Below are 26,144 nucleotides of genomic sequence, written 5' to 3'. Positions count from 1 at the left end.
TATGAAGGCATCAGAAACAAAATAGACTTAGGAAGAGGTGGCTTTCCCGAATAGATCTTCAGCTGTTGGGTATTTTTTTAAAAAAGGTAATATACAAAAATATCCACAAAGAACAATGCTGGCTATATGACATTAAAGAGTACAGCTTTAAGTACGTGCAATAGTACAGTTTATATGTAAAAAAGGAAGATAAAGTGATTTCAAATTGTAAGACAATGTAAATAAAAGAAGCAATAAAAATACGATTAAAAATCTCTCAGCGTCTAGCAGTGTATTACAAGTGCTACAACCATTAAGTGGTCCATCAAGACCCTCAGCAATTTTCAAGTGGTCCATGGGGTAGGGAGTTTGAGAACCAAGAGACAAATGTAATTTTGTCACATATACAGTGGTACCTCTGGTTAAGTACTTAATTTGTCCCGGAGGTCCATTCTTAACCTGAAACTGTTCTTAACCTGAAGCACCACTTTAGCTAATGGGGCCTCCTGCTGCCACCGGAGCACGATTTCTGTTCTCATCCTGAAGCAAAGTTCTTAACCCGAGGTACTATTTCTGGGTTAGTGGAGTCAGTAACCTGAAGCATATGTAACCCAAGGTACCACTGTATAGCATACCCTTAACTGGCAGACAGCAAGAAGTAGAGCCTCTAGCATTTCTAAGCAAAGCTCTGCTTGCTCTTCTTTGTGCTACATTTGAACTTTGCACACACATACAAAATGTCAGACCAAATACTTTTGGCTGTACACCCACGTATGCCTATCTCCCTTTCCAAGGATAACCCTTCATGGCTCTGATTAACTGGGCTCTAGTCCGCAAATGTTTATACCACAAGGAATCTGTATGTTCTGTTGTCTTTCCCCTTCCTTTTGTGCCACCGCTCACCCCTACTGGCTTACTTATTACTGATACATATGTCTTGACTGGCATAAAACAAAAGGTATGTGCACTCTGCGTTCTAAGTATTTTGTTTCCATGTCTACCAAAACATTATCATCACTTGCATTCTCTGCAACAACAGCACGTGGAACGACATACAAAGTATAAAGTGCAAAATTCCAAGCTGGACAAGCATTAACCACTCTCAGGTTTCATTGCAGGCTTCCTCAACCTCGGCCTACAACTCCCATGATCCCCAGCTAGCAGGACCAGTGGTCAGGGATGATGGGAATTGTAGTCTCAAAACATCCGGAGGGCCGAGGTTGAAGAAGCCTGTTTTATTGCCTGCTATGGGACTGAAAAGGAAGAAATGTCCCTCAAAAGTTGCAGTGTGTTTCTAACCCTCCTGCGCTAGGTTCCACTGTGTTAACATGTACAAGACTGTGCTGAAAGTACATCTCTCTTCTTCAGGAGGCAGGGGGTACAACTAACACCTGTACAAGCTTTACAGGAGTCCACAATGCTACCAACCCACCAGTCTACATATGAGTATGTCAGACATTTGTGACCTAAAAGAAAGAACACATCAATTTGGTTCCTTGTCTGGTGACCTGGAAGAAATTCTAACTTTTTACGTGTTTATAAAATTTCTATACCGTCCTTCATCCAAAGAAACAAGAAATGTTATGAATTCCTATGTGGAAGCGTAAGGAACCCATTGACCACGATAAAAAACAAAACAGCAAATGCAGACTGCAAGTAAGCACATTTGTTTGGAAGTACATTGAAATCAATGGCCTTACTGCTGTATAAACATGACTAGGATTGGGTGTGTTCAACCTTGGTTCTGCCTAACATGGTGCTAATTTTGGGTTTCCAAAGACTGATAATGTTTCCCACTCAGGCTCCTTTAGCCTTTCGCTTTCCTTTCTGTACCATTTACAAAGCATCTCACATGCAACAATCCCTCTTCCAGGAAGGATTAGGTTCAAATCCCTGCTCAGCCATGAAGATCATTGCACAGTATTATGTGCATAGCCTTTATGTGCACCTAAGATAAATATTTTAGGACCAACCCTATTCTCATGATTGTAATCTGTATTAACTGTTTTAATGTATTTTTAAATTGGGACCTCGTGGTGAAAGGCAGATAATAAATCAAATACAGTGGTACCTTGGTTTACAACCATAATCTGTCCCGGAGCTCCGTCTGTAAACCAAAACAGGTTGGAACCCAAGGCACACTTTGGCCAATGGGGCCTCCCAAAAAAAATTGTTCGGAATCCCCCCAAAAATGGGTTGTAATCCAAAAAAAGGTTGCAAACCGGGACACGCACTTCCGGGTTTGACATGTTTGTAATCCAAAACGTATGCAAACCAAGACGTATGCAAACCAAGGTACCACTGTAATAATAATAGTGCAAGTCACAGTCTCTTAACTTATCCTAAAAGCCTGGGGGAAAAGCTATGATCTTTCCTCACTTCATCTCTTTTTTTTTAGACTAATATTTATTACTTTCCTCACTTCATCTCTACCTCCCTGAGCTGTTTTATTTATCAGACTTATGCATATCCTATCATGTGGACTCAGAGCATGTTACAGCAAGCTTTCCAAGAGAGATGTTTTTCTTGTCAATAGGCTCACAATTAGGGTTAAAGATAAGTAACATGCATTAAAAACAGCATTTTATAAACAAGCAGAAGTTTAATTTAGGAACTTAATTTTATCCAACGCCACAAACCAAAGATGGATAACAAAACTGCTAACTGTCCTCCAGGGTACAAGCAGAAATTGGCAAGCCTCTCCTATAACTTGAACACGGCTAGCCGCTATTTTATTTATTTAAGCATTTTCATCCATCTCCCAAAGAGGCTTACAAAGCATTTGGGTACTTGCTCACCCCTATATGCCTACCTTCAACTTTTATTTGCTTTCAGGCTCAGGAAACCTGGCAGTCTTTGCTCCTAAAAGTTACAGAGTTCTTGTAACTACCAGCTGGGGAGCCAAACCCAAACTAGTCACCTTGTTTCAAAAGGTGCTGGGCTGTGGCACGTACAAGGCAGTTTACAAAGGGAACCTGGAACGCCACCAGCTGATACCACAGTTAGCAAAGGAAAGCAAGAGCAGAGCATGTGATCCAGCCACTTACAGGGAAAGCCTCACAGCAGCAGAACCCCTCCCCGGCATCCCTTCGTTACATAAAAAGGTAAAGGGACCCCTGACCATTAGGTCCAGTCGTGACCGACTCTGGGGTTGCGGTGCTCATCTCGCTTTACTGGCCAAGGGAGCCGGCGTACAGCTTCCGGGTCATGTGGCCAGCATGACTAAGCCGCTTCTGGTGAACCAGAGCAGCGCACGGAAACGCCGTTTACCTTCCTGCCGGAGCGGTGCCTATTTACCTACTTGCACTCTGACGTGCTTTCAAACTGCTAGGTTGGCAGGAGCAGGGACCGAGCAACGGGAACTCACCTTGTCGCAGGGATTCGAACCGCCGACCTTCTGATCGGCAAGTCCTAGGCTCTGTGGTTTAACCCACAGCGCCACCTGCGTCCCACTTGGTTACATACACCAGCACAATAAGCTGAAAGAGATGTCAGATCTCAGGGCCTGACCTGAAGTTTCTTGGCCTCCTTTCTCAGAGGACTGTGTGACGTCGCAAGGAAAGGAACCTGGTTCAAGAAACCAGGCTGATTTCTACCTGGCTTGAGTGCTTTTTCTCCATTAGCTTGCGACGGAACCTACATCAACGGAGTCTATCCTCACAGAACTATCCCTTGCTTCACCTCACAGCCCCAAGGACCCACACACATGCAGGTCGCAGGATCTGGTCCTCAGGAGACCTGGCAACTAAGTATCCTCGTGCCACCACCCAGAGCTAGCCAGCCATAGGAAGCAGAAACATCCTCCCTTCTTTTCCTTTTTCCTTCTCCTCGCCCCCCTCTTTATATATATATATATTATATATATATATATATATATATATATATATATATATATACACACACACACACACACACACACACACACACACGCTGAAGCACAGATTTATTTTTCAAACCTGCCCTCCGTCCTTTCCGCTTCACGTCCGAGAGGGAGCCAATTCCTGCACAAAAATCCTACTTCCGCTCAAATGCAAGGACACTTCCGGTCAAACAAACGACCGTTCAGAAGTCGAGCCACTGACGCACCATAGAGATAGTAATGGGGGGGAAATGAAGACGAGTCCCTCCCTCCGCCACGATCGTCTCTAAATTAATGAGCCAGCTTTTCACTCTTAACGTCCAATAATAATAATGATACAGGCGCCGTCAGAACAAAGATGCCGAGTGGCTAAGCAACGCCATTACGCGAAGGCTTTTTGCCGCAGCTTCTATATAGCTCTATCCTTTTCTAGCTCTACGCAACTCACTTGCCTCTCTCTCCCAAGATGGCGGCACTTCCGCTTCCCTCGGCGACCAGAGGGAAAGGAGGGGGGCGGTCTACGGGATTACCGGAATCTTCCCGCTTCTTGTCCCTTCTCACGAAATTCCTTTCTGCCTCCCCCGCACCCCTCCGGGTCTACAAAGCTCTGAACCGGCCGTTGGTGATGAAACCGCCGCCGGCCTCGCGCCTGGAGCGTCTCTTTCCTCCTGCGCCGTCGCGTTCCCCGGCTACTCGCTACAACGCATGCGCGAGTGGCCCGACAGGACTATTTACGTCTCGCTCTTCCGTTTCCCGGCGTATAGCTGGCTATCAAGAGTGCCTGCTTTGCTTTACTTGCAAGCGGTCTCCATGACCGCCTTCACGGTTCTAGTTCCCTCATTCCATAATTTGGGTCGGGATGTGCTTTAAAACAATTCCCCGTATCCGAACGGAGGCTTTATTGCTCCAAAATAAATGCTTAAAAGAGCGAAGTGGGAGGAGCTTAATGAACTCACGCCTGCGCCCTGCTCTCCTGACGTCAGTACGTTACCCTTATGACGCAGCTTCCGCCTCATCAAGCGCCCGGCCGTGAAAGGTAACTCATAAAAGGAAGTGAAGCGCGCTGCGGAGTTTGAAGTTGGCGCAGGACAAACACCCGGTGGTGAAGCCGGTTTATCCGCCATGTTGGTTACAGGCACGGGAATCTGCGTTGTCCGCCATGTTTGTTTAGGGCATGCTCCCCTTGTAACCCGAAAACCAATCCTGTCGCCGCCATTTTTGTTTACCTTGTTTCCTAGCAACAGTATCCGACCTGAACAAAATCCCATTTACCTAGGAGCAGGCCTCGTTAAATTCATTTGGGAATTATTTCTGCCTGGACATGGTCGGAATTCTCCTGCGTGTGAATGTAATGCAGGAAGTCCAAAATATGGGGCGCACACACAGGCAGTCCTTGCATATTATCCCATAATAACCAATGGAAAGCACCAAAATCCTTTTCCATTGGGATAAGATGAATGTCTTTAGGGGAGGCTCTCTTGGAGGCATTATCTTTAGCTGAGGCAATTTTTTTGGAGGGGGGCCTTCTCGGTGGTGGTGCCCCAGTTTTGAAACTCCCCTCTAGGATACAGTTTCCTGAAGACCTGGTTATTTGCCCAGGCTTTTGAGGGAATCTTCTGACAGCATCCATGCCTTCAGTTGGCTAGTTGTGGTGTGCCTACCTTGTTTTTAATAGCCGTATTGCAAATTTGAAACTGATTTAGTTGTCACCGTCACTAAAACTGTTTTAATTAATTAAATAATTTAAAAAAAAAAAAAGTATAGGGATTCCCACCCAGCCTGAGGTAGTGTCCCCCAAATAGGACTTTTGGTTAAGTAAAGTGAAATCTACTTTTTTCTTTTTCTTTTTTTTCCCTTTTTTTCGGAAAAATTCATATTGCAGAAACACCTCTCTCTTCCTTCCCCCATGCATGCTTCAACAGCTGTTTTCAACAAGTGAGGTTCTCCGCATTTGTATGCTATGAAAAGTTGTACCGGTATTTCTTCCAGTCGTGTAAGATTAGGATGTCTGTATGTATGCATGTAATGATGGGATCTGGTCTACAAATGAGCAATCCCTCAGTTTCCATCTGCCACCAACTCAAGGGGGGGCCCTAAGACAGACAGCTATTCTCTCAGCACCCCATTTGCCATATGGAGACAAAAATGATCTACCTTACAGGGTTGTGGTAAGAATTACAATATAATGTACGTGAAACATCTTGAAGGCTAAATAAAGTTTTGCATAAACTTCCTAAGTCGCCTAGAAACTTACCTGCCTTAGGTAACTAATACAAGAATAATTATTAAAAATTATTATTATTATTATTATTATTATTATTAGGCAGCCCTTAGCCACTTTCTGCTCTTAATCACTGGAGAATGGAGCAAAGTTTGCGGCTGTAAACATGGTTGGTTGTGTGTGTGTATTAATAAGGCTTGACCTCAACACTTGCTGTACTCAGATTTGAAATGTACATGGGTTGAAACCTATATAAATTAATTTGAATAAGCTAACAAGTAATAACTTATGAGGTACAGCCCATATTCTCTCCAAATCACTGCCACAGTTTTTGCCTATGCACTGTTTCCCACAGCAAGGCATGGGTGTTGCCTGTCAATCACATTTTAAATCCACCCACCCTTGCTATTGGCTGAGCTGTTCTCATGTCATCATACACTGAGTCAATATGTACCCTCAGTTTACAGCCTGAAACTCATTAGGCCCTGAGGCGGCAGACGCAGGAAGCAGCTGCATTTTGTAATACATCTGTATGTGTAATGTAGCCTGCACAAAGGATGTTGCCATGTTTCTAACTTTTTACATGAAGGGACAGGCATCCTTTTGTCCTTTGCCTCAGGCAGCATAATATATTGGGCCATCTTTGTATTGCAGAACAATATACCGTATTTTTTGTTCTATAAGACGCACTTTTTCCCTCCTAAAAAGTAAGGGGAAATGTGTGTGCGTCTTATGGAGAGAATGCAGGCTGCGCAGCGATCCCAGAAGCCAGAACAGCAAGAGGGATTGCTGCTTTCACTGCACAGCAATCCCTCTTGCTTTTCTGGCTTCTGGGATTCAGAATATTTTTTTCTTGTTTTCCTCCTCCAAAAACTAGGTGCGTCTTATGGTCTGGTGCATCTCATAGAGTGAAAAATATGGTATCTCTAATAGGACCATATATATTCCCGGTTGATGGTGACCTTTCCCTATTTGTGGAATACCCTTTCTGATGAAATGTATCTGGCTGCCCCATTACAGTGGTACCTCGGGTTACATACACTTCAGGTTGCATAAGTTTCAGGTTACAGACTCCGCTAACCCAGAAATATTGCTTCAGATTAAGAACTTTGCTTCAGGATGAGAACAGAAATTGTGCTCTGTCGGCGCGGCAGCAGCAGGAGGCCCCATTAGCTAAAGTGGTGCTTCAGGTTAAGAACAGTTTCAGGTTAAGTACGGACCTCCGGAATCAATTAAGTACTTAACCCAAGGTACCACTGTATTCACATTCAGGAGGAGTTTAAAAACTTTCCAGAGAGAAAATAACTTAGCTAACAGAATTCTTATCAGCCACCGATGCACAAGAGGAATTATATGGACACATTCCCCAAAGGAGACTGTTTGGAAAACATTTCTCGGGAACTTAGGACTGACTAGGACATATTTGAGAAAGATGTGAGGTCGAAAAGGATCTATAGCTGGTTGTTCTGCAGTGTTACTGTTCAGTCATTTTTTTACATGTTTGTTCTTTGGAGTCCATTACATTATTCTCATCTGTTGGTCTCATCGCTTATTGTGCTTAATGCATAGTAACCCTCGGGGCATATTAATTATACTGTACAGTTGGCAAAAAAAAGAGCAGAAGTGCTTGGGAGGCAGAGGATTCATGAGCTCAGAAACTGATCAGGCAGGCAGGGGTAAAAGGTAAAGGTAAAGGTAAAGGGATCCCTGACCATTATGTCCAGTCGTGACCGACTCTGGGGTTGCGGCGCTCATCTCGCTTTGTTGGCCGAAGGAGCCGGCGTACAGCTTCCGGGTCGTGTGGCCAACATGACTAAGCCGCTTCTGGTGAACCAGAGCAGCACACAGAAACGCCGTTTATCTTCCCGCCGGAGCGGTACCTCTTTATCTACTTGCACTTTGGCGTGCTTTCAAACTGCTAGGTGGGCAGGAGCAGGGGCCGAGCAACCGGAGCTCACCCCGTCATAGGGATTTGAACCGCTGACCTTCTGATCTGCAAGTCCTAGGCTCTGTGGTTTAACCCACAGCGCCACCCACGTCCCACAGGCAGGTAGGGGAAGACAAGCTAAAATGCACCTGATATTAACTGACCAGCTATATTTGTGGATCGAACCGCACACAGCAGGAGAAAACTAACCCACCTTCCAAATCAATTAAATTTAACAAGGTCACTGGAGTGGCCAAACTAATCTAGAGGAAATCCCTATTTGATATCAAAGATGTGCTTACTTGCTTATAATTATAGACCACTCTTCAGAGTAGTGAACAGTATAAAAAAAAGAAACAATTAATTAATCCTCATGAGACCAAGACAAGAAATCAGCAGCGAGCATTTGAATTCCCCTGCCCACTTACAGACCTATTCCCAAACTGCTATGTGAAAATATGTGTTTAAGCTGTCATCTAAAAAAAAAGTCAGGGAAAGAGGGAGTTCCACAAATGGGGGGCTACCACAGAGAAGACCTTCTCCTGCTTCACCCTGTAACAGGCCACCCCTGCTGTTGGGACCACACAAAGGGAGATATGGGAAGAGGCACTCCATCGGGTAATGATTATCTCTGTTTTCCTGCAATAACATCCCCATCATCAGAAACACTGCTTCCTTTGTTTGCTCTGAGGCCCCCCGGTTATGCTTGGTAGGGTCTTTCTGGATTTCAATCTCTGCCTCTTCTGTGAGGCACAGGGCAGCCCAGGCTGGACTCTAGACCCCAGAGAGCTAAACATTTAACAGGCAGGGGGCAAAGGTGAGCCTTGCAGGATGTTCCCTGCAGAGGTGGATTCTCCAAGTGAGTTGCCTGCCATTCCCGCAATGGAGGGTCTGTGGTGCTATCTCTTCTACTTCTACGGGGTCCTTGTGGACGCTCTCTCCTTGTGTGAGGCTCCCGCGAAGCTGCATGCCAGCGAGCTGAACCGAGATCAGGTAGTTGAAGCCGATAGAGGGCAGCTGGGGTTGACAGCAGGTGGAAGCCTCTTAAATGTCCTGAAGGAGTGTCTCCACCCCCATCGTTCAGCCCGGACACTGAGATCCAGCCCTGAGGGCCTTCTGGTGGTTCCCTCATTGCGAGAAGTAAGGTTACAGGGAACCAGACAGAGGGCCTTCTCGGTGGTGGCGCCCGCCCTGTGGAACGCCCTCCCTTCAGATGTGAAGGAAATAAGCAGCTATCCTATCTTTAAAAGACATCTGAAGGCAGCCCTGTTTAGGGAAGTTTTTAATATTTAATGCTATATTGTTTTTAACACTCAATTGGGAGCCGCCCATTATTAAAATGCTTCTGTGTTCAAGCAGGTAGAACCCTTGAAGAATGAGGAGACCTTCATCCAGCATTTGGGGAGTGGGGAGACAAAATGCACATTATTATTATTATTATTATTATTATTATTATTATTATTATTATTATCACTATTGATCCTACTATTATTTTTCCATCACAGTGGAATCTTGGTTCTCGAATGCTGAAAACCTGGAAGTCTTCCGGTTTTCAAACGTTTTTCAGAACCCAAAGGTCTGATGCGGCTATCAGCTATTGTTTCCGGGGCTCTTATGCCAACTGGAAGCCGCGCTTTAGTTTCAGGAGTTGAATGGACTTCCGGAACAGATTATGTTCAAGAACCAGGGTACCACTGTATTTTTTTATCCCCCCCCCCCAGTAGATGAGGTTTATCAGAGGTGGATTTAAGGGAGTGCAGCAGCTTTGGTCGTGCTGGCACGGAGCCTCAGGGGCACTGCAACTATTGTGTAGGATGGAAGGCAAGAGGTGGGGGGGCGAATTTAGGCATTCCTAAAGTGGAGACCTGCCACTGGGTTCAGGGGTCTCGCAGGAGGTGGAAAGGGAGAGAAAGTTTCATTGTGCAAGCAGACCTCGTTCTGTACACACATACGCCAATGGGTGTCATGTTCAAATCCACCCCCTGTTCTTCTGCTTTTTTATTATTTTAATCAGGTTTTTTTGGGGTGGGGGCTTTGGGGGTTTGTTTGCGAAGTGGCTGTTTCCTGCATTTATGATTTATAGCCAACTAACTTTTACTCAGAGTAGACCCATTAAAATTAATCTGCCTAAGTTAGGCCTAGCCATTAATTTTAATGTAAGGCTGTCACATGTCCAGAATTTCCCGGACATGCCTGAGATTTGTCCAGGAGGAATTTCCGAAAATCGGTAAAATGTTCGGGAAGAACCAGGCGTATGACAACCCATGTCGGAAGTGTTGATTTTTTTGCCAAATTTCCTTTAAAAAAAATAGCTAAAAAACGTCATTGGAGGGGGCGGGGGGAAGCTCAACAACTTTTGTGTCCAGATTTTCACTTTTTGAAATATGGCAACCCTATTTTAATGGCTCTCCTCTGAGTAGGGCTAACAGTGGCCATGACCCTTTGTAGGTGGGGGTTTTTAGCATCACCATTTTCTTCTTCTGTGAAATGGGTATTTTGTGGTCCCCGTTATACATTATCAGGTTTTGAAATGTGCCCTGGGCCCAAGAAGGTTGGGAACACCTTGGGAAAGAGCCACCCAAGTTAAAAGACACACTTTTTGCATGTAACATGTAGTTTGGCCCAAGGCCAAGACATTTTGGCATCTGTGGCGAACCACAAAATGTGCCCCCACCCGCAGCCAGGGAAGAAGGGATGAGTGAAGGTCTACACCAGGAACAAGGGAGAAATTAATTGGGAACAAGGGGGAAGTAAAGATCTATCCAGTGGTACCTCGGGTTAAGAACTTAATTCACTCTGGAGGTCCGTTCTTAACCTGAAACTGTTCTTAACCTGAGGTGCCACTTTAGCTAATGGGGCCTCCCGCTGCCACCGCACGATTTCTGTTCTCATCCTGAGGTAAAGTTGTTAACCCGCGGTACTATTTCTGGGTAAGCAGAGTCTGTAACCTGAAGCGTCTGTAACCCGAGGTACCACTGTATTGAAAACAAGGTGTGGGAATCAAACCAACCTTATCCAATGGTTGGAGTGAGAATTAAAGGTCATGTCACTGCAGAAGAAGCAGGTGACGCATTCCTTGGAGGCTGAATCTGCTGCCCCTGTGGATCCTGCCACCTGAGGCAGCTGCCTCACCTTGCCTCATGGGTGTGCTGGCCCGGCTTTGTCCCCAGGTGTGACTCAATTCTCCCCTTTGCAGTATATCGGCAGGTGGTTCTTCATTGCAGCAGCCGCGGCATCACCTTCCTCACTGGCGACGTTCGCCAGCACTGACAGCAGCATCTTCAGCATGACACAAACCAGCAGCCCAGAGCGGTTGCAACTGGAGGCTGCCATCCAACTGTGAGTTCCTTTTCCCTTTGGCCCTTTCCCCGCAAAAGACACTACTTTCCCAGGGAACCAAGGCTGAGCTAAGGCTCTCTAGGGCCGGTGTGGGGAGCTAACAAAGAAGAGTGTTTCTCGAGCATGTGCAGAGCGCAGGACTCAAGATGTTTCGACAAGGCAAAAGATCCAAATGGGACTCTCTACGTAGGACTCCCCTCCCGCTCTGCGGATACCTTGAGGGGAGGGGGAGTTCAGAGATTTTGTAGGAGAGGATCCCCCAAGTTGGTAGTGTTGTAGAAAAAAATGGGGTTGGCTTTTTCACTCCAAATCCCCTCAAAGGATTCAGTGTCCCCTAAGTCTGTTATCGGTCAGAGAATCGAATCCCCTTGACGGGGTGAGCTCCTGTTGCTCAGTCCCTGCTCCTGCCAACCTAGCAGTTCGAAAGCACGTCAAAGTGCAAGTAGATCAATAGGTACCGCTCCAGCGGGAAGGTAAACGGCATTTCCGTGCGCTGCTCTGGTTCGCCAGAAGCGGCTTAATCATGCTGGCCACATGACCCGGAAGCTGTACGCCGGCTCCCTCGGCCAATAAAGCAAGATGAGCGCCGCAACCCCAGAGTCGGCCACGACTGGACCTAATGGTCAGGGGTCCCTTTACCTTTACCTAAATCCGTTATCGGTCAGAGAGAAATGGATGGAAGCAGGAACCAGTTTGAGCGAGGAAGATATTTGTTTTTCTGTTGCAACAGTGCCTCCGCCCCGCTTTGCAAGGAGGCAAGGACCCAGAACAAGATGTACAAGAACTTTTAAAGGCTTTAGAAATTGCCCAACCCCTTAGCCAAAGACCACCCAAAAGCATCACACAAGCATCACAGAAGGAGGTGGGTCTACAACAGAAATTTGAGTGTGTAACTCATCTCCTGTCTCTCAAGGTACCTGAAAATGTTTGCTGGCTATTGTTTCCTGGCTAGTCAGGGCCATTCCTCCCAAATAGTAAATACCTACTGAATACACAGCAGATTCTCTTTTGACAGGTCTGCTTTGCCTTTCACAAATACTTGCCAGACCAATTTGCAGGATCTGCAAGTGAAAGAAAATATTGGAAAAGGTTTTCCAAGATGAGAGGAAATGGCTTCGGGATTGCTCAAATGAACTCAAATAAAGCGTAATTTTCTCAGGGAAGATTTCCTAAATTTTGAAGGGCAACGGATTGGTTTTCTGTGAAGTGTGTTTCCCCAATGTGTGTGCACCCTAATTTTTAAAATAACAGTAGACACCCCCAGTCCTTGCAGAAAAATACTGGGAGGAGGTCACACCAAAAAAGGCCAAGTCCATGCACTGGTGCTTACAATGGAAGAACCAACACCAGGAGTTGGCATCATTGGGCATTTGCCAAGGCCCCACTGGCACTCTGGAGTTGCCTGGCTTTGCTGTTGTTGGCTAATCGCCTATGTTTTCTGGACATGCATCGTCCACATGCCTTCTGCTGTGCCCCTGAAGGTGCGCAGTCTGGGAGTCATTCTGTACTCGCAGCTGTCCATGGAGGCACAGGTCAATTCTGTGTCCAGGGCAGTTGTTTACCAGCTCCATCTGGTACGCAGGCTGAGACCCTATCTGCCCACAGACTGTCTCACCAGAGTGGTGCATGCTCTAGTTATCTCCCGCTTGGACTACTGCAATGCACTCTATGTGGGGCTTCCTTTGAAGGTGATCCGGAAACTACAACTAATCCAGAATGCGGCAGCTAGACTGGTGACTGGGAGCGGCCGCCGGGACCACATAACACAGGTCTTGAAAGACCTACATTGGCTCCCAGTACGTTTCTGAGCACAATTCAAAGTATTGGTGCTGACCTTTAAAGCCCTAAATGGCCTCGGTCCTATATACCTGAAGGAGCGTCTCCACCTCCATCGATCTGCCCGGACACTGAGGTCCAGCATTGAGGGCCTTCTGGCGGTTCCCTCGCTACGAGAAGCCAAGTTACAGGGAACCAGGCAGAGGGCCTTCTCGGTAGTGGCACCCGCCCTGTGGAATGCCCTCCCACCAGATGTCAAAGAGAACAACAACTACCAGACTTTTAGAAGACATCTGAAGGCAGCCCTGTTTAGGGAAGCTTTTAATGTTTGTTTTGTTTTGTTTTTTAAATGATATTTATTAAAATTTCAAAAGAAATTACAAAAGTAATAAAGAAATAGAAAAAAGAAAACAAAAGATACAAAATACAGAGGAAATAAAAACAATTAAAAATAAATCCATCTTTCCATGTCTTGCCTTTCATTTACTTGTTTCCCTGACCTCCTCACACCTCCCTTTTTTGTATTCCTGTTCGAATGGTTTATTCAGCAAATCCTTTCCCTCTTTGTTTTTATCTTAATTCTTTATCTTAACATATTATAACTTTATATTTTCATCTATTAACAATCCATTTTTACATACTCCTTTTTAACATTGTTGCTAAAACCGCTTCATTTCATTCCGACATCATTTTAGCATTCCTTAATTTTACAATGTTTCTGTAGATAATCTTTAAATTTCTTCCAATCTTCTTCCACCGACTCTTCTCCCTGGTCTCGGATTCTGCCAGTCATTTCCGCCAATTCCATATAGTCTATCACTTTCTTTTTTTTTTTTAAGATATTTATTGAAGTTTTACAAACATAAGTTTACAAAATGAAAAAAGGTCATATAAAAAGAAAAAAATACAAAAAAGAGAACATGGAAAAATACATGAAAAAGAAAAAAAAGGAATAAAAATACAAAATACAAAAGACAAATAGTTAACAAAGAATTAAAAACAAATCCTTTTTTTGTAACTTTGAACTCATTAGCTTATTTCCTTGGCCTCCTCACACCTCCCCTTTTCGTATTTCCATTTAAATAATCAAATCAGCAAATCCTTACCCTTTTTCGTTTATCTTAACTCTGTATCTTGACATATTATAACTCTATATTTTCATCCATTATCAATTCATTTTTGCATATTCTTATTAACTTTGTTGCTAATGCCACTTATTTTCAATCCAACATCATTTTAACATTCATTAATTTTACAGTATTTCTGAAGATAGTCTTTAAATTTCTTCCAGTCTTCTTCCACCAACTCTTCTCCCAGGTCTCGGATTCTGCCAGTCATTTCCGCCAATTCCATATAATCCGTCACCTTCATCTGCCACTCTTCCAGGGTGGGTAGCTCTTGTGTCTTCCAGTACTTTGCAATAAGTATTCTTGCTGCTGTTGTTGCATACATAAAGAAAGTTCTATCCTTCTTTGGCACCAATTGGCTGACAATGCCCAGGAGAAAGGCCTCTGGTTTCTTCAGGAAGGTATATTTAAATACCTTTTTCATTTCATTATATATCATCTCCCAGAAAGCCTTAATCTTTGGGCACGTCCACCAAAGGTGAAAGAATGTACCTTCATTTTCTTTACATTTCCAACATTTATTATCGGGCAAATGGTAGATTTTTGCAAGCTTGACTGGTGTCATGTACCACCTGTATATCATTTTCATAATATTCTCTCTTAAGGCATTACATGCCATAAATTTCATACCTGTGGTCCACAACTGTTCCCAGTCAGCAAACATAATGTTATGTCCAACATCTTGTGCCCATTTAATCATAGCAGATTTAACCGTTTCATCCTGAGTATTCCATTTCAACAGCAAGTTATACATTCTTGATAGTATCTTAGTTTTGGGGTCTAACAGTTCTGTTTCCAATTTTGATTTTTCCACCTGGAAGCCAATTTTTTTTGTCCAGATTGTAAGCCTCCCTTATTTGATAATAATGAAGCCAGTCTCGCACTTTATCTTTTAGTTTCTCAAAACTCTTCAATTTCAATTTGTCTCCTTCTTGTTCCAAAATCTCCCAATATTTCGGCCATTTGGCCTCCATATTGAGCTTTTTCTGAGCCTTCGCTTCCATCGGTGATAACCACCTTGGGGTTTTGTTTTCAAGTAAATCTTTATATCTTATCCAGACATTAAACAATGCTTTCCTGACAATATGGTTTTTAAATGCTTTGTGTGCTTTAACCTTGTCATACCACAGATATGCATGCCACCCAAAAACGTTATTAAAACCTTCTAAATCCAAAATGTCTGTGTTCTCAGGAAGCAGCCATTCTTTCAGCCAGCAAAATGCTGCTGATTCATAATAGAGTTTAAGGTCTGGCAGGGCAAATCCACCTCTTTCCTTTACATCGGTTAGTATTTTAAATTTTATTCTGGGCTTCTTGCCCTGCCAGACAAATCTAGAAATGTCTCTCTGCCACTTCTTGAAACAGTCCATTTTGTCCAAAATTTGCAATGATTGAAACAAAAATAACATTCTTGGCAATACATTCATCTTTATAACAGCAATTCGACCTAGCAAGGAAAGCTTCAGATTTGACCATATTTCTAGATCCTTTTTCACTTCTGACCAACATTTCTCATAATTATCTTTAAATAGATTTAAGTTCTTAGCGGTCATATTAACCCCCAGGTATTTTACTTTCTTAACCAGTGTTAAACCTGTCTCCTTCTGAAACCTCTCTTTCTCAATCGGTGTTAAATTTTTTTCGAGAACCTTAGTTTTTAACTTGTTCAACTTAAATCCTACCACTTGACCAAATTCTTGAATCAGTTCCAATACTCTTTTAGTACTAGATTCTGGCTCCTGTAGTGTCAGTACTAAGTCATCTGCAAAAGCTTTCAATTTGTACTGTTTGGCTCCGACCTGTATACCTTTAATCAGATGGTCCCTTCTAATCATATTTAGCAAAACCTCCAGGACCGAAATAAAGAGCAATGGGGAAATTGGGCAGCCGGGAAGCTTTTAATGTTTGATGGACTACTGTATTTTAATATTTTGTTGGAAGCTGCCCAGAGTGGCTGGGGAAACCCAGCCAGATGGGCGGGGTGTAAATATTATTATTATTATTATTATTATTATTATTATTATTATTATTATTTTCTCTGTGGGGGGTGGGGAAGCCGTATCACTGTCCTTCCATAGCCCTTTTCTTCCATCTGTCCAAATCCCTCTATTTTCAAGGAAAAATCTAGATGGGTACTTTGCCAATGATGCATGTAGTAGCTATGAGAAATCCTGGTATTTAATTGAGTGCATTGTTACGTCAGCTGAAGTGATATTGAAAAATATGCAGGGTTTAAAAATAAATTAAGAGGTAACATGTTAAGAGGCCCCCCCAAGGCCTCTTAGTTGTCTCTGACGCCCTGCCTTACCAAACCTACCTCAAAGAATCCATTACATTTGGCTGTCCGTCCATCCATCCATCCATCCATCTTCTCTCTCTCTCTCTCTCTCAGGAAGACAGGCCAATGTGTACCCAGATCATGGATTTACTTACTTAAGGAGCAGAGTGCTGATCTGGCTACAGAAGGTAAGGCCGAACTTCCTTTTCTAATGGCCCCTTTGATAAGCCCACTCTCAAAGCTGAGCTCAGAACAGGACTGGCCCTCTCAGCAGGTAGAGGGAGGAGCGCTGTGGGTAGAAGCAGCAGCAAGGTGTTTAGGGGGAAGGACTGCGAGCGTCATGTGGCCTGCCGACTGCATACCTCAGGAGCAGCTGAAGACACTGCCCGTGTTGTTGTTTTTCCTAAGTAGTCCTTTTTATTATTTCCTGTTCAAGTCCTTTTGTGTTTTGAAGGTGGTAACGTTCCTGTTCACAGGGATTAAGTTAAACTCTTAAGACAATTCTACAGTGGAAGGAGAACTTCTTACAATCGCCCTCTGAAAATAAAACAATTCACTTGTCAGCTAGCAGAGACCAGGAGCTGAAGCAGTAAGAGCAGAAATCCACATTTCAATTACCGTATTTTTTGCTCTATAAGACTCACTTTTTCCCTCCTAAAAAGTAAAGGGAAATGTGTGTGCATCTTATGGAGCGAATGCGGGCTGCACAGCTATCCCAGAAGCCAGAACAGCAAGAGGGATTGCTGCTTTCACTGCGTAGCGATCCCTCTTGCTCTTCTGGCTTCTGAGATTCAGAATATTTTCTTTCTTGTTTTCCTCCTCCAAAAACTAGGTGCGTCTTGTGGTCTGGTGCGTCTTATAGAGCGAAAACTACAGTAAGTGGAAAGGTTTTGGTTTCTGTCCCACAGAGACCACAGCAGCCCCACTTTGATGCTCTTTGTTCTCCAACTTACACAAGTCAAGTAACCCTCCTCCCAAGTAGCACACAGTACCCTTTGGTTTCTTCTTTGAGCCCAGGGTTGCATCTCATGGAAGTGTTTGAATGCATCCAGCATAGGTGCATTTTTTGTGTAGATATACTGCACTGCCAGACAAATATCAAATGTAGTTTAAACAAACGGTATTAGAAATAGATACCGCTCCCCAACCTCCCATGTTTTGAAAAAAAAGTTGCTTCAGTCTACAAAGTATTTTTGGTAGCAATAATCTCAACAAAACTAGTTGTTTGTTTGGTAAACTTTGTTTAGACACTGCCCGTGTTGACCTAAGATTAATCTGCAAGTCCCGCCAGCTTCTCTGTGTGGAAATGGGAGGAGAGCGTCATCTTGTCCTTCTCCTCCTGCAGCAAAATGTCTCGGGCCAGCCCCAGCTCAGAAAAATAGCATGGTATAGCCAGTGTTAGCAAATGAGATATGAAAGCTAGGAGCTAAACGGCACCTTAAACCTAGGTTATGGGCGCAGCAACGGAATGTCTAGGCACACTTTTTTTATAACAAGAATACAAAGCTGAAAATGAGTGGACTGCGCTAAAATATTCTATTCATCTTTCACATGGTCTAGTCCTTCCCGTGCCCACTCCCCTAATATTCTCCTCACCCTGGGCCAGCAGGGGGATACTGTAGATAGTTTTCACTCAGGTCCACATATGCAAATAAGGGATTGAAAGTGCCGTTCAATGATTGGATAGTTACAGAAAGTGGTTACAGTTGCGTTGTAGTGGAGCTTTATATAAGCAGGCTGGCTGAACCCTTCAGTTCAGTTCTGTTCTGGCCTGTGAATAAACAAGAGCTGTTTGAAGAATCGCTGTGTCGTCTGATATGTTCACCCACAACTTAACAGTCTAGTCCTTCCCCTGCCCCCCCCAATATTCTTAAGAGGGTCTCTTCTCCACTCTTCAGAGTGTAGCTGGAAGTCGGGAGGCTGTCCTCCTTTCCTTCCACACTGCAGTTTTAAGAGGTGCAGTACCGCACCCAGAGCTCAGAAACTGCTCATGCTAATGAAATTCCCCATCGCAAAATGCGCCTAGAACAATGGGAGTTTTGAACGTTGGGTATAGCCCAATACCATGTTCGGACCCTGAGCCCGGGGTTCCCCCTATTTGTATAGCCCTACTACGCCTGGCGGGGGGACGTGGGTGGCGCAAACCTAGCAGTTCTAAAGCCCGTCAAAGTGCAAGTAGATAAATAGGTACCGCTCCGGCGGGAAGATAAACGGCGTTTCTGGGCACTGCTCTGGTTCACCAGAAGCAGCTTAGTAATGCTGGCCACGTGACCCGGAAGCTGTACGTTGGCTCCCTCGGCCAATAAAGCGAGATGAGCGCCGCAACCCCAGAGTCGGTCACGACTGGACCTAATGGTCAGGGGTCCTTTTACCTTTACTAGACCTGGGGTGGCATTAAATCCTGCTGCGTTTGGCTATGTGCCCCAGTTACCCACAGGGAACTAGGTTGCGCAGCCAGACTGAGCAGTCCTGCTTCACTGTCTGCGTGCTCTGCCTCCCTGCAAAGTGAACTATCTTAACGTGAGTTGGGCTTCCAGGATATAGGTAAAGGTAAAGGGACCCCTGACCATTAGTCGTGGGCGACTCTGGGGTTGCGGCGCTCATCTCGCTTTATTAGCCGAGGGAGCTGGCATACAGCTTCCAGGTCTTGTGGCCAGCATGACTAAGCCACTTCTGACGAACCAGAGCAGTGCACGGAAATGCTGTTTACCTTCCCGCCAGAGCAGTACCTATTTTATCTACTTGCACTTTGATGTGCTTTCAAACTGCTAGGTTGGCAGGAGCCGGGACCAAGGAACGGAAGCTCACCCCATCGGGGGGATTCAAACTGCCGACCTTCTGTTTGGCAAGACCTAGGCTCCGTGGTTTAACCCACAGCACCACCCTCAATTTACCTCTGCATTCAGTTGCTTGAATTTGTTTGATATGTACCTCGACTTGAGGAAATGGGTTATTTTTCTCACCCGCGTTCTGAAGTGGTATAGTCCTGGGAAGGCTGCACCATGGAAATCCGTGTGTCCCATCTCTCTTGACCTATGAACATGTTTCTTTCTCTCCGACTTCCCCACTCCAGGCCGCCCTCACATGAGGACAGAGCTGTTCTCTGGCAAGTGCCCCGACTCCATCATTGTCCAGGAAACAGACCGAGACTACCAGAGAATCCTTCTGTATTGTGAGTCCCTCATCCACAGATGTCTGAACTGGGGAGCTTAATTGGGTTAGGGCAGAGGTCAGCAAACTTTTTCAGCAGGAGGCCGGTCCACTGTCCCTCAGACCTTGTGGGGGGCCGGACTATATTTTGGAGGGGAAAAATGAATGAATTCCTATGCCCCACAAATAACCCAGAGATGAGAGTCCCCGATTATAAAAACATAGAAAATGGGAGATACATAGCCACTCCAGCAACATATCTCTATTTCCTCACATCCAGAAACGCAAGAAGGGCTTTCACGCTTGCTAGAAGCTCAGCCTTGCCCTCACCGGAAGTCTCCTATAGAAGAGTCCTGTACGCACAGAGACTTTGCGCCTGCCCATTAGGGGAAATAGGATGCCCCAAACACACAACGTATTTTTCGCTCCATAAGACGCACCTGACCATAATACGCACCTAGTTTTTAGAGGGGGAAAGCAAGAAAAAAAATATTCTGTGCAGAGCATGTAAGCGGCAATCGCTTTTCTTGCTTTAAACCCTTCCGTCCCTCCTCCCACTTTGCCGAGAAGCCAGCAGAGCAAGCTGTGCAGCTCTCGCTGAAGCCAGCAGAGCAAGAGCGATAGCTGCACAGCGCCTCTTCTGCTGGCTTCCCAGCAAAGCAGGATGAGGGACGAAAGGGAGCCCTTACAAGGGAGCGCTGAGCAGAACCTGGCAGCGGCTCTTGCTGGCTTTTCCGGGAGGTGGGGGAAAGGACAGAGGGCAGCCTGTCAGTCCCTTCTCCCACCTTGCGGAAAATCCAGCAAGAGCCGCACACACGCTCTCTTTAAAGAGAGCGCGGCTCCAGCAAGAGCCTCCCGCCTGCATTCCCTCCATAAGACGCACACACATTTCACCTTACTTTTTAGGAGGAAAAAAGTTTGTCTTATGGAGCGAAAAATACGGTATTTTTTTAGATGTCCTTTTTATGCTGAGATTCGTAGAGGCACCATTGATCCTTTGCTGAAGAGGCTCGCCAATCTTTCAGACAAGTCTAACCCAGAGATGCATTTTAAGTAAAAGCACACATTCCGCTCATGTAAAAAACACCAGGCAGGCTCCACAAACAACCCAGAGATGCATTTTAAATAAAAGGGCACATTCTACTCATGTAAAAACACGCTGATTCCTGGACTGTCCGCGGGCCGGATTTAGAAGGCGATTGGGCCGGATTCGGCCCCCGGGCCTTAGTTTGCCTACCCATGGGTTAGGGTAACGAATCTTGGAATTGAAATGTCCTTGCATCTGAGCTGCGCTCGTCCTCTCTCCCCAGCCCGAGTCCTCCACCCTGCTGAGGGCTGTATTTCTGATTTCAAAGGAAAAGCTTCCTGCCTTGACATGAACGAATTCCTGCTTATACCCAGGACCCAAGGTAGGTATTACTAGTGAACTGGGTGGTGCTTTACATGTTGTTGCAGCTTTTCCGCTTTTAGCATCTCTCAGATGGAGGGTGGCCACAAATGCATCACCCCAAAAAGAGGACAAAAGAAAACACAGATAGGTTCGCTTATACAGTGGTACCTTGGTTCTCAAACTTAATCCGTTCTGGAAGTCCGTTCCAAAACCAAAGTGTTCCTAAACCAAGGCGTGCTTTCCCATAGAAAGCAATGCAAAATGGATTAATCCGTTCCGGGCTTTTAAAAATAACCCCCCCAAAACAGCAATTTAACATGAATTTTACTATCTAACGAGACCGTTGATCCATAAAATGAAAGCAATAATCAATGTACTGTACTACAAAATAAATAAGACAGTATTGTAGATGATAAAAATTAAAATTAAATGATAGTCATTGTTTGGGCCAGGGTTTTTTTATCCATTTCTGCAGTCACACAATCAATCAGTAGCTGAACAGGGTTCCACACAGTCACAAAAACAAATTAATCGAAAAAGCCTCAAAAACAAAAACGCAAAATAAATAGTAAAAAAACAAAAAAAGCCAAACTTAATCCGTTCTGGAAGTCCGTTTGACTTCTGAAATGTTCGAAAACCAAGGCACAGCTTCTGATTGGTGCAGGCACCCTGGAAACAATAGCCGACAGCCGCATCAGACGTTCGGCTTCTGAAAAATGTTCGGAAACCAGAACACTTACTTCCGGGTTTTTGGCATTTGAGAACCAAGGCGTTTGAGTACCAAGGCATTTGAGAACCAAGGTACCACTGAATATGGATTGATGCAAACTTGGAAATAATTATTAGGATTTAGATAGCAGAACTGTACAACATGTCTCTCGCCACGGTGGCGAAGACCACTCAGTCTGTTGCCCAGGTGGTAACAGCCGATGGGCAACTTCAAAGCCCCCTCCCCATGCATCTTTCTTTTGCACCTCCAAACTGGATTTGGACTGGATTCTTCCGATGGAGGACTATTTCAAACAGAGGACTGTCCTTTGCAATGTAGGGCACCTAGTCAACCTTAGTCAGATGTGACTGCTCCTTTCTACAGAGGCTGTTTCCTCTGTAAAATCAAGATTGTGTACCCCACATTTGCCCTAAGCAAAGCGATATCTTGTCATTATAGCTCAGCTACAACATCCCAGGGCTAGAGGAGAGCAACATTTCTTGTCCGTGACACACCCGGCTATGAAAACAACTTCACATTCCCATCCCTCGCTCTGCCCTGCAGACTCAAAATTCACTTCTGGATTCCAAAGACCAGAGTCACAACTAACTTTGCAAACGTTTGTGTACTAATCCTCATTGGCCTTCTCTCTTTCAGGTGCCTGTGAATACCAAGCATTTTGACCTTGAACTCCTTGGGTAAGATAAGCCATCCTGTCCCCAACCCAAATACATGTTTAACTTCCCTACTATCCTAAAATCACAATCTCCCTGTGGTATGAGTCAAACTTAGGGTGCCTAATAGTAAAGAAATGTTCCTGATCCTATAGCTCAGGGTTGGCTTCTAGCTCACTCCCCCCCCTTGGAATAAATTTTCATAGAATCATAGAGTTGGAAGAGACCACAAGGGCCATCGAGTCCAACCCCCTGCCAAGCAGGAAACACCATCAGAGCACTCCTGACATATGGTTGTCAAGCCTCTGCTTAAAGACCTCCAAAGAAGGAGACTCCACCACGCTCCTTGGCAGCAAATTCCACTGTCGAACAGCTCTTACTGTCAGGAAGTTCTTCCTAATGTTTAGGTGGAATCTTCTTTCTTGTAGTTTGGATCCATTGCTCCGTGTCCGCTTCTCTGGAGCAGCAGAAAACAACCTTTCTCTCTCCTCTATGTGACATCCTTTTATATATTTGAACTATCATATCACCCCTTAACCTCCTCTTCTCCAGGCTAAACATGCCCAGCTCCCTTAGCTGTTCCTCATAAAATTTTATAATAAAAAAAATTTATTAGATTTTATAGAGAAAGATACAAAGATGATGATCAAATATATTTTTTGGCCAAACTAATACAGTGTTACCTCAGGTTAAGTACTTAATTCATTCCAGAGGTCCATACTTAACGTGAAACTGTTCTTAACCTGAAGCACCACTTTAGCTAATGGGGCCTCCCGCTGCTGCCACGCCGCCGGAGCACTATTTCTGTTCTCATCCTGAAGCAAAGTTCTTAACCTGAGGTACTATTTCTGGGTTAGTGGAGTCTGTAACCTGAAGCGTATGTAACCTGAAGCGCCTGTAACCCGAAGTACCACTGTATGTTGATCTAGGTAAAATTAAAATATAGAGCCAGAGGAAAAGAAGAAAGAAAGAAAGAAAGAAAGGGATTAAAAGAGAGAGAAAATAAATAAATAGGTTAAGAAACTAAAGCACTTCTGGTTCTTCATCTGTCAGCTATATAGAAACAATATTCACCTCATCTGCTCCAATATAACACTCAGCACAACTACTTTTTATAAAAAAAAGTATACTTTGTATTACTACAAAGGAATTTCAGAAATAGACTGGAAAGAGAAGCTGCTGAATTGCAACTCATTACCAAACTTAAAACCATGGAGAGACCTGGTCTGAACAAAGACATTGGATTCTTATCTCATTATACATGACAAAGCCATTTTTCACCTTCTCACCCCTTGCTTTTTCCTGTAAGACCTATTGCAGTCGTTAAGAGTCGTCAACAGGCTCATCACAGCTATCTGCCAATCACCCATTCCCACCACCCTTCTGAGTAATACCCCTCCCCACCTTCTCACTATATAGAAGGATCTGGCAACTTCTGTTTTCAGTGTATCTGAAGAAGTGTGCATGCACACGAAAGCTCATACCAAGAACTAACTTAGTTGGTCTTTAAGGTGCTACTGGAAGGAAAAAATTTTTTTTACTTTTTATAAGCAAACATTCTCTTCAGCCTTCAAACCCAAATGTCATTACAGTCATGCCTTGGAAGTTGAACGCCTTGCGACTTGAACGTTTTGGCTCCCAAACGCCGCAAACCCAGAAGTGAGTGTTCTGGTTTGCAAATGTTCTTTGGCAGGTGGCGCTGTGGGTTAAACCACAGAGCCTAGGACTTGCCGATCAGAAGGTCGGCGGTTCGAATCCCCGTGATGGGGTGAGCTCCTGTTGTTCAGTCCCTGCTCCTGCCAACCTAGCAGTTCGAAAGCTCCTCAAAGTGCAAGCAGATAAATAGGTACCACTCCAGCGGGAAGGTAAACGGCGTTTCCGTGTGGTGCTCTGGTTCGCCAGAAGTGGCTTAGTCATGCTGGCCACATGACCCGGAAGCTGTACGCCGGCTCCCTCAGCCAATAAAGCGAGATGAGCGCCGCAACCCCAGAGTCGGTCACGACTGGACCTAATGGTCAGGGGTCCCTTTACCTTTATTAGGCAGAATTGGAATCAGTAAACCCAATTTGTTCACGTTCATTAATTTTAATGGTGCTACTCTTGAGTGGAACTTAGTTCAGTGCCTCCCATAGGAAGCTACCTCATTCGGAGTCAGACAACCAGCCAAGCTAGCTCACTGGCTGGCTGTGTCTTTCCAGGGTTTCAGGCAGGAGACAATCATAGCCCTGGCCTGGAGATGTTGGGGACTGAACCTGGGAGCTTCTGCATGCAGGGCAGCTGTGCTACCACTGAGCTACAGCCCTTCCCCAGCTTGCAGGCAAACGTCTGTGGCTCAGCAATATCAGTCTGCCCCTGGAATGCAGGGTTGCATTGTGAATTCTTCTCCAGGGTGTGTTGTTCTCTGGGTCACAGCCTCAAGTTCACGCAGGGGAAACCAGGAGGGCCTTAGCAAAAGGGCCAGAGATCAGTCGGTAGAAGTGTTCGAAATTATGAAGAGCACGGGGGCAGAACGGTCTTCCTCCATCTCTCAATGCTGCTGGAACCCGGGCTCATCAACTGAAGCTGAATCTCGCAAGCTTCAGGCAAAAGAAAGGGCATTTCGCTCCCACAGGAAATAGCGATGATGGGCAGTGACTCAGGGTGGTTGTGAAAGAGGATCAGACAAATTCATGAAGGATGAAGCAATCAATGGCTGCTAGATGAGGCTCAAAACATTTGTGTCAGTACACGTTTAACGCTGCACCATGGTTAGGTGGGAAAAGGCAGAGGAGGGGAGATTTGCATACAGAGCCCAGCAGAAAAAGGATTGTACAACAAGCCTCTAGGGTGCTCCTGATCTCGTAACAGACGCCGGGAGTCACTGACAGGCTATTTTGCTTTTTGGTATCTGCTTACCAGATCCAGTTCCCCAGTTGCCCACAAAACCAATGAAATACGCAACCTCAGATTCTTTCAGTACCAACCCTCCTCATTCCTTCCTTTCTTGTTTTCACCTCAGCTTTGGACCCGCTGCGGCAGGACTTAACCGTACACAGAAGTTCCTTTGCCTCACTCACTGTGGATACGGGTGGTTTTACACGTCCTGTGGTGTTGAATAAAATTCCTTTGAGCCAAAAGTGGACTTCCAGGTCTCTGTGTCCGGCCTCTGGGATTCTCCTCCGACCACACACTTCCTCAAGTGCTTTTGCCTGGCTGGAATTGTCCCTGAACTGCGGTATCGCCTCTTGCTTGTCTGCATGCAGAGATGTGTGTGTGTGTGTGTGTGTGTGTGTGTGTGTGTGTGTGTGTATGGATAGAAACCCAACTTTTGTGTGGCTAGAATGCAGCAAACATGGGACGCGGGTGGCGCTGTGGGTTAAACCACAGAGCCTAGGACTTGCCAATCAGAAGGTCGGCGGTTCAAATCCCCGCGACGGGGTGAGCTCCCGTTGCTCGGTCCCAGCTCCTGCCAACCTAGCAGTTCAAAAGCACATCAAAGTGCAAGTAGATAAATAGGTACCGCTCTGGCGGGAAGGTAAACGGCGTTTCCGTGCGCTGCTCTGGTTAGTCATGGTTAGTCATGCTGGCCACATGACCCGGAAGCTGTACATTGGTTCTTAAAAAGGGGGGGGGGGGAGAATGCAGCAAACTGCACCAAGCAGTGAAGGATAGCTCAGTTGGCAGAGCACAAGACTTAACTGGCAGGGTTCGAGCCCCCATGTTGGGCAAAAATATT

The 26,144-nt window shown here is 45.1% G+C and overlaps 2 protein-coding genes across 36 annotated transcripts in view; one reads left to right on the top strand and one right to left on the bottom strand.

The window, feature by feature from the left end:
* BAG6 (BAG cochaperone 6) overlaps positions 1–4,815 on the bottom strand; it is a 33,147-nt gene extending 28,332 nt beyond the window's left edge. For 8 of the 33 annotated variants that reach the window (XM_083600480.1, XM_083600467.1, XM_083600459.1 and 5 more), the window contains exon 1: positions 3,936–4,090. The gene's annotated coding sequence lies outside the window, so the exon portion shown is untranslated. Of the gene's footprint in view, positions 1–3,935; positions 4,091–4,282 lie in introns of those variants that run through there. The other 25 variants (XM_083600468.1, XM_083600476.1, XM_083600471.1 and 22 more) reach the window with 11 other exon arrangements.
* Positions 4,816–5,751: 936 nt separating this feature from the next.
* APOM (apolipoprotein M) lies at positions 5,752–25,545 on the top strand (the record flags this gene model as incomplete). Of its 3 annotated transcripts, none has more annotated exons than XM_083602486.1 (7): positions 5,752–6,006; positions 11,183–11,325; positions 16,621–16,694; positions 19,580–19,678; positions 20,967–21,065; positions 22,413–22,453; positions 25,428–25,545. In XM_083602486.1, 6 exons carry the CDS (start codon positions 5,851–5,853, stop codon positions 22,436–22,438), a joined length of 597 nt encoding a protein of 198 aa, XP_083458612.1. In that variant the 3' UTR covers positions 22,439–22,453; positions 25,428–25,545. The 3 variants fall into 3 exon arrangements, with proteins under 3 accessions (XP_083458612.1, XP_083458611.1, XP_083458610.1); XM_083602485.1 differs by lacking the exon at positions 5,752–6,006 and adding an exon at positions 8,818–8,979; XM_083602484.1 differs by lacking the exon at positions 5,752–6,006 and adding an exon at positions 8,852–9,126.
* Between the last annotated feature and the right edge of the window lie 599 nt (positions 25,546–26,144).

The sequence above is a fragment of the Podarcis filfolensis genome (assembly GCF_964270895.1).
Source record: "Podarcis filfolensis genome assembly, chromosome: 2".
In the NCBI taxonomy this organism is placed as follows: Eukaryota; Metazoa; Chordata; class Lepidosauria; order Squamata; family Lacertidae; genus Podarcis; species Podarcis filfolensis.
The sequence above is the reverse complement of the archived record's forward strand: the minus strand, read 5'-3'. Positions and strand labels throughout refer to the sequence as shown.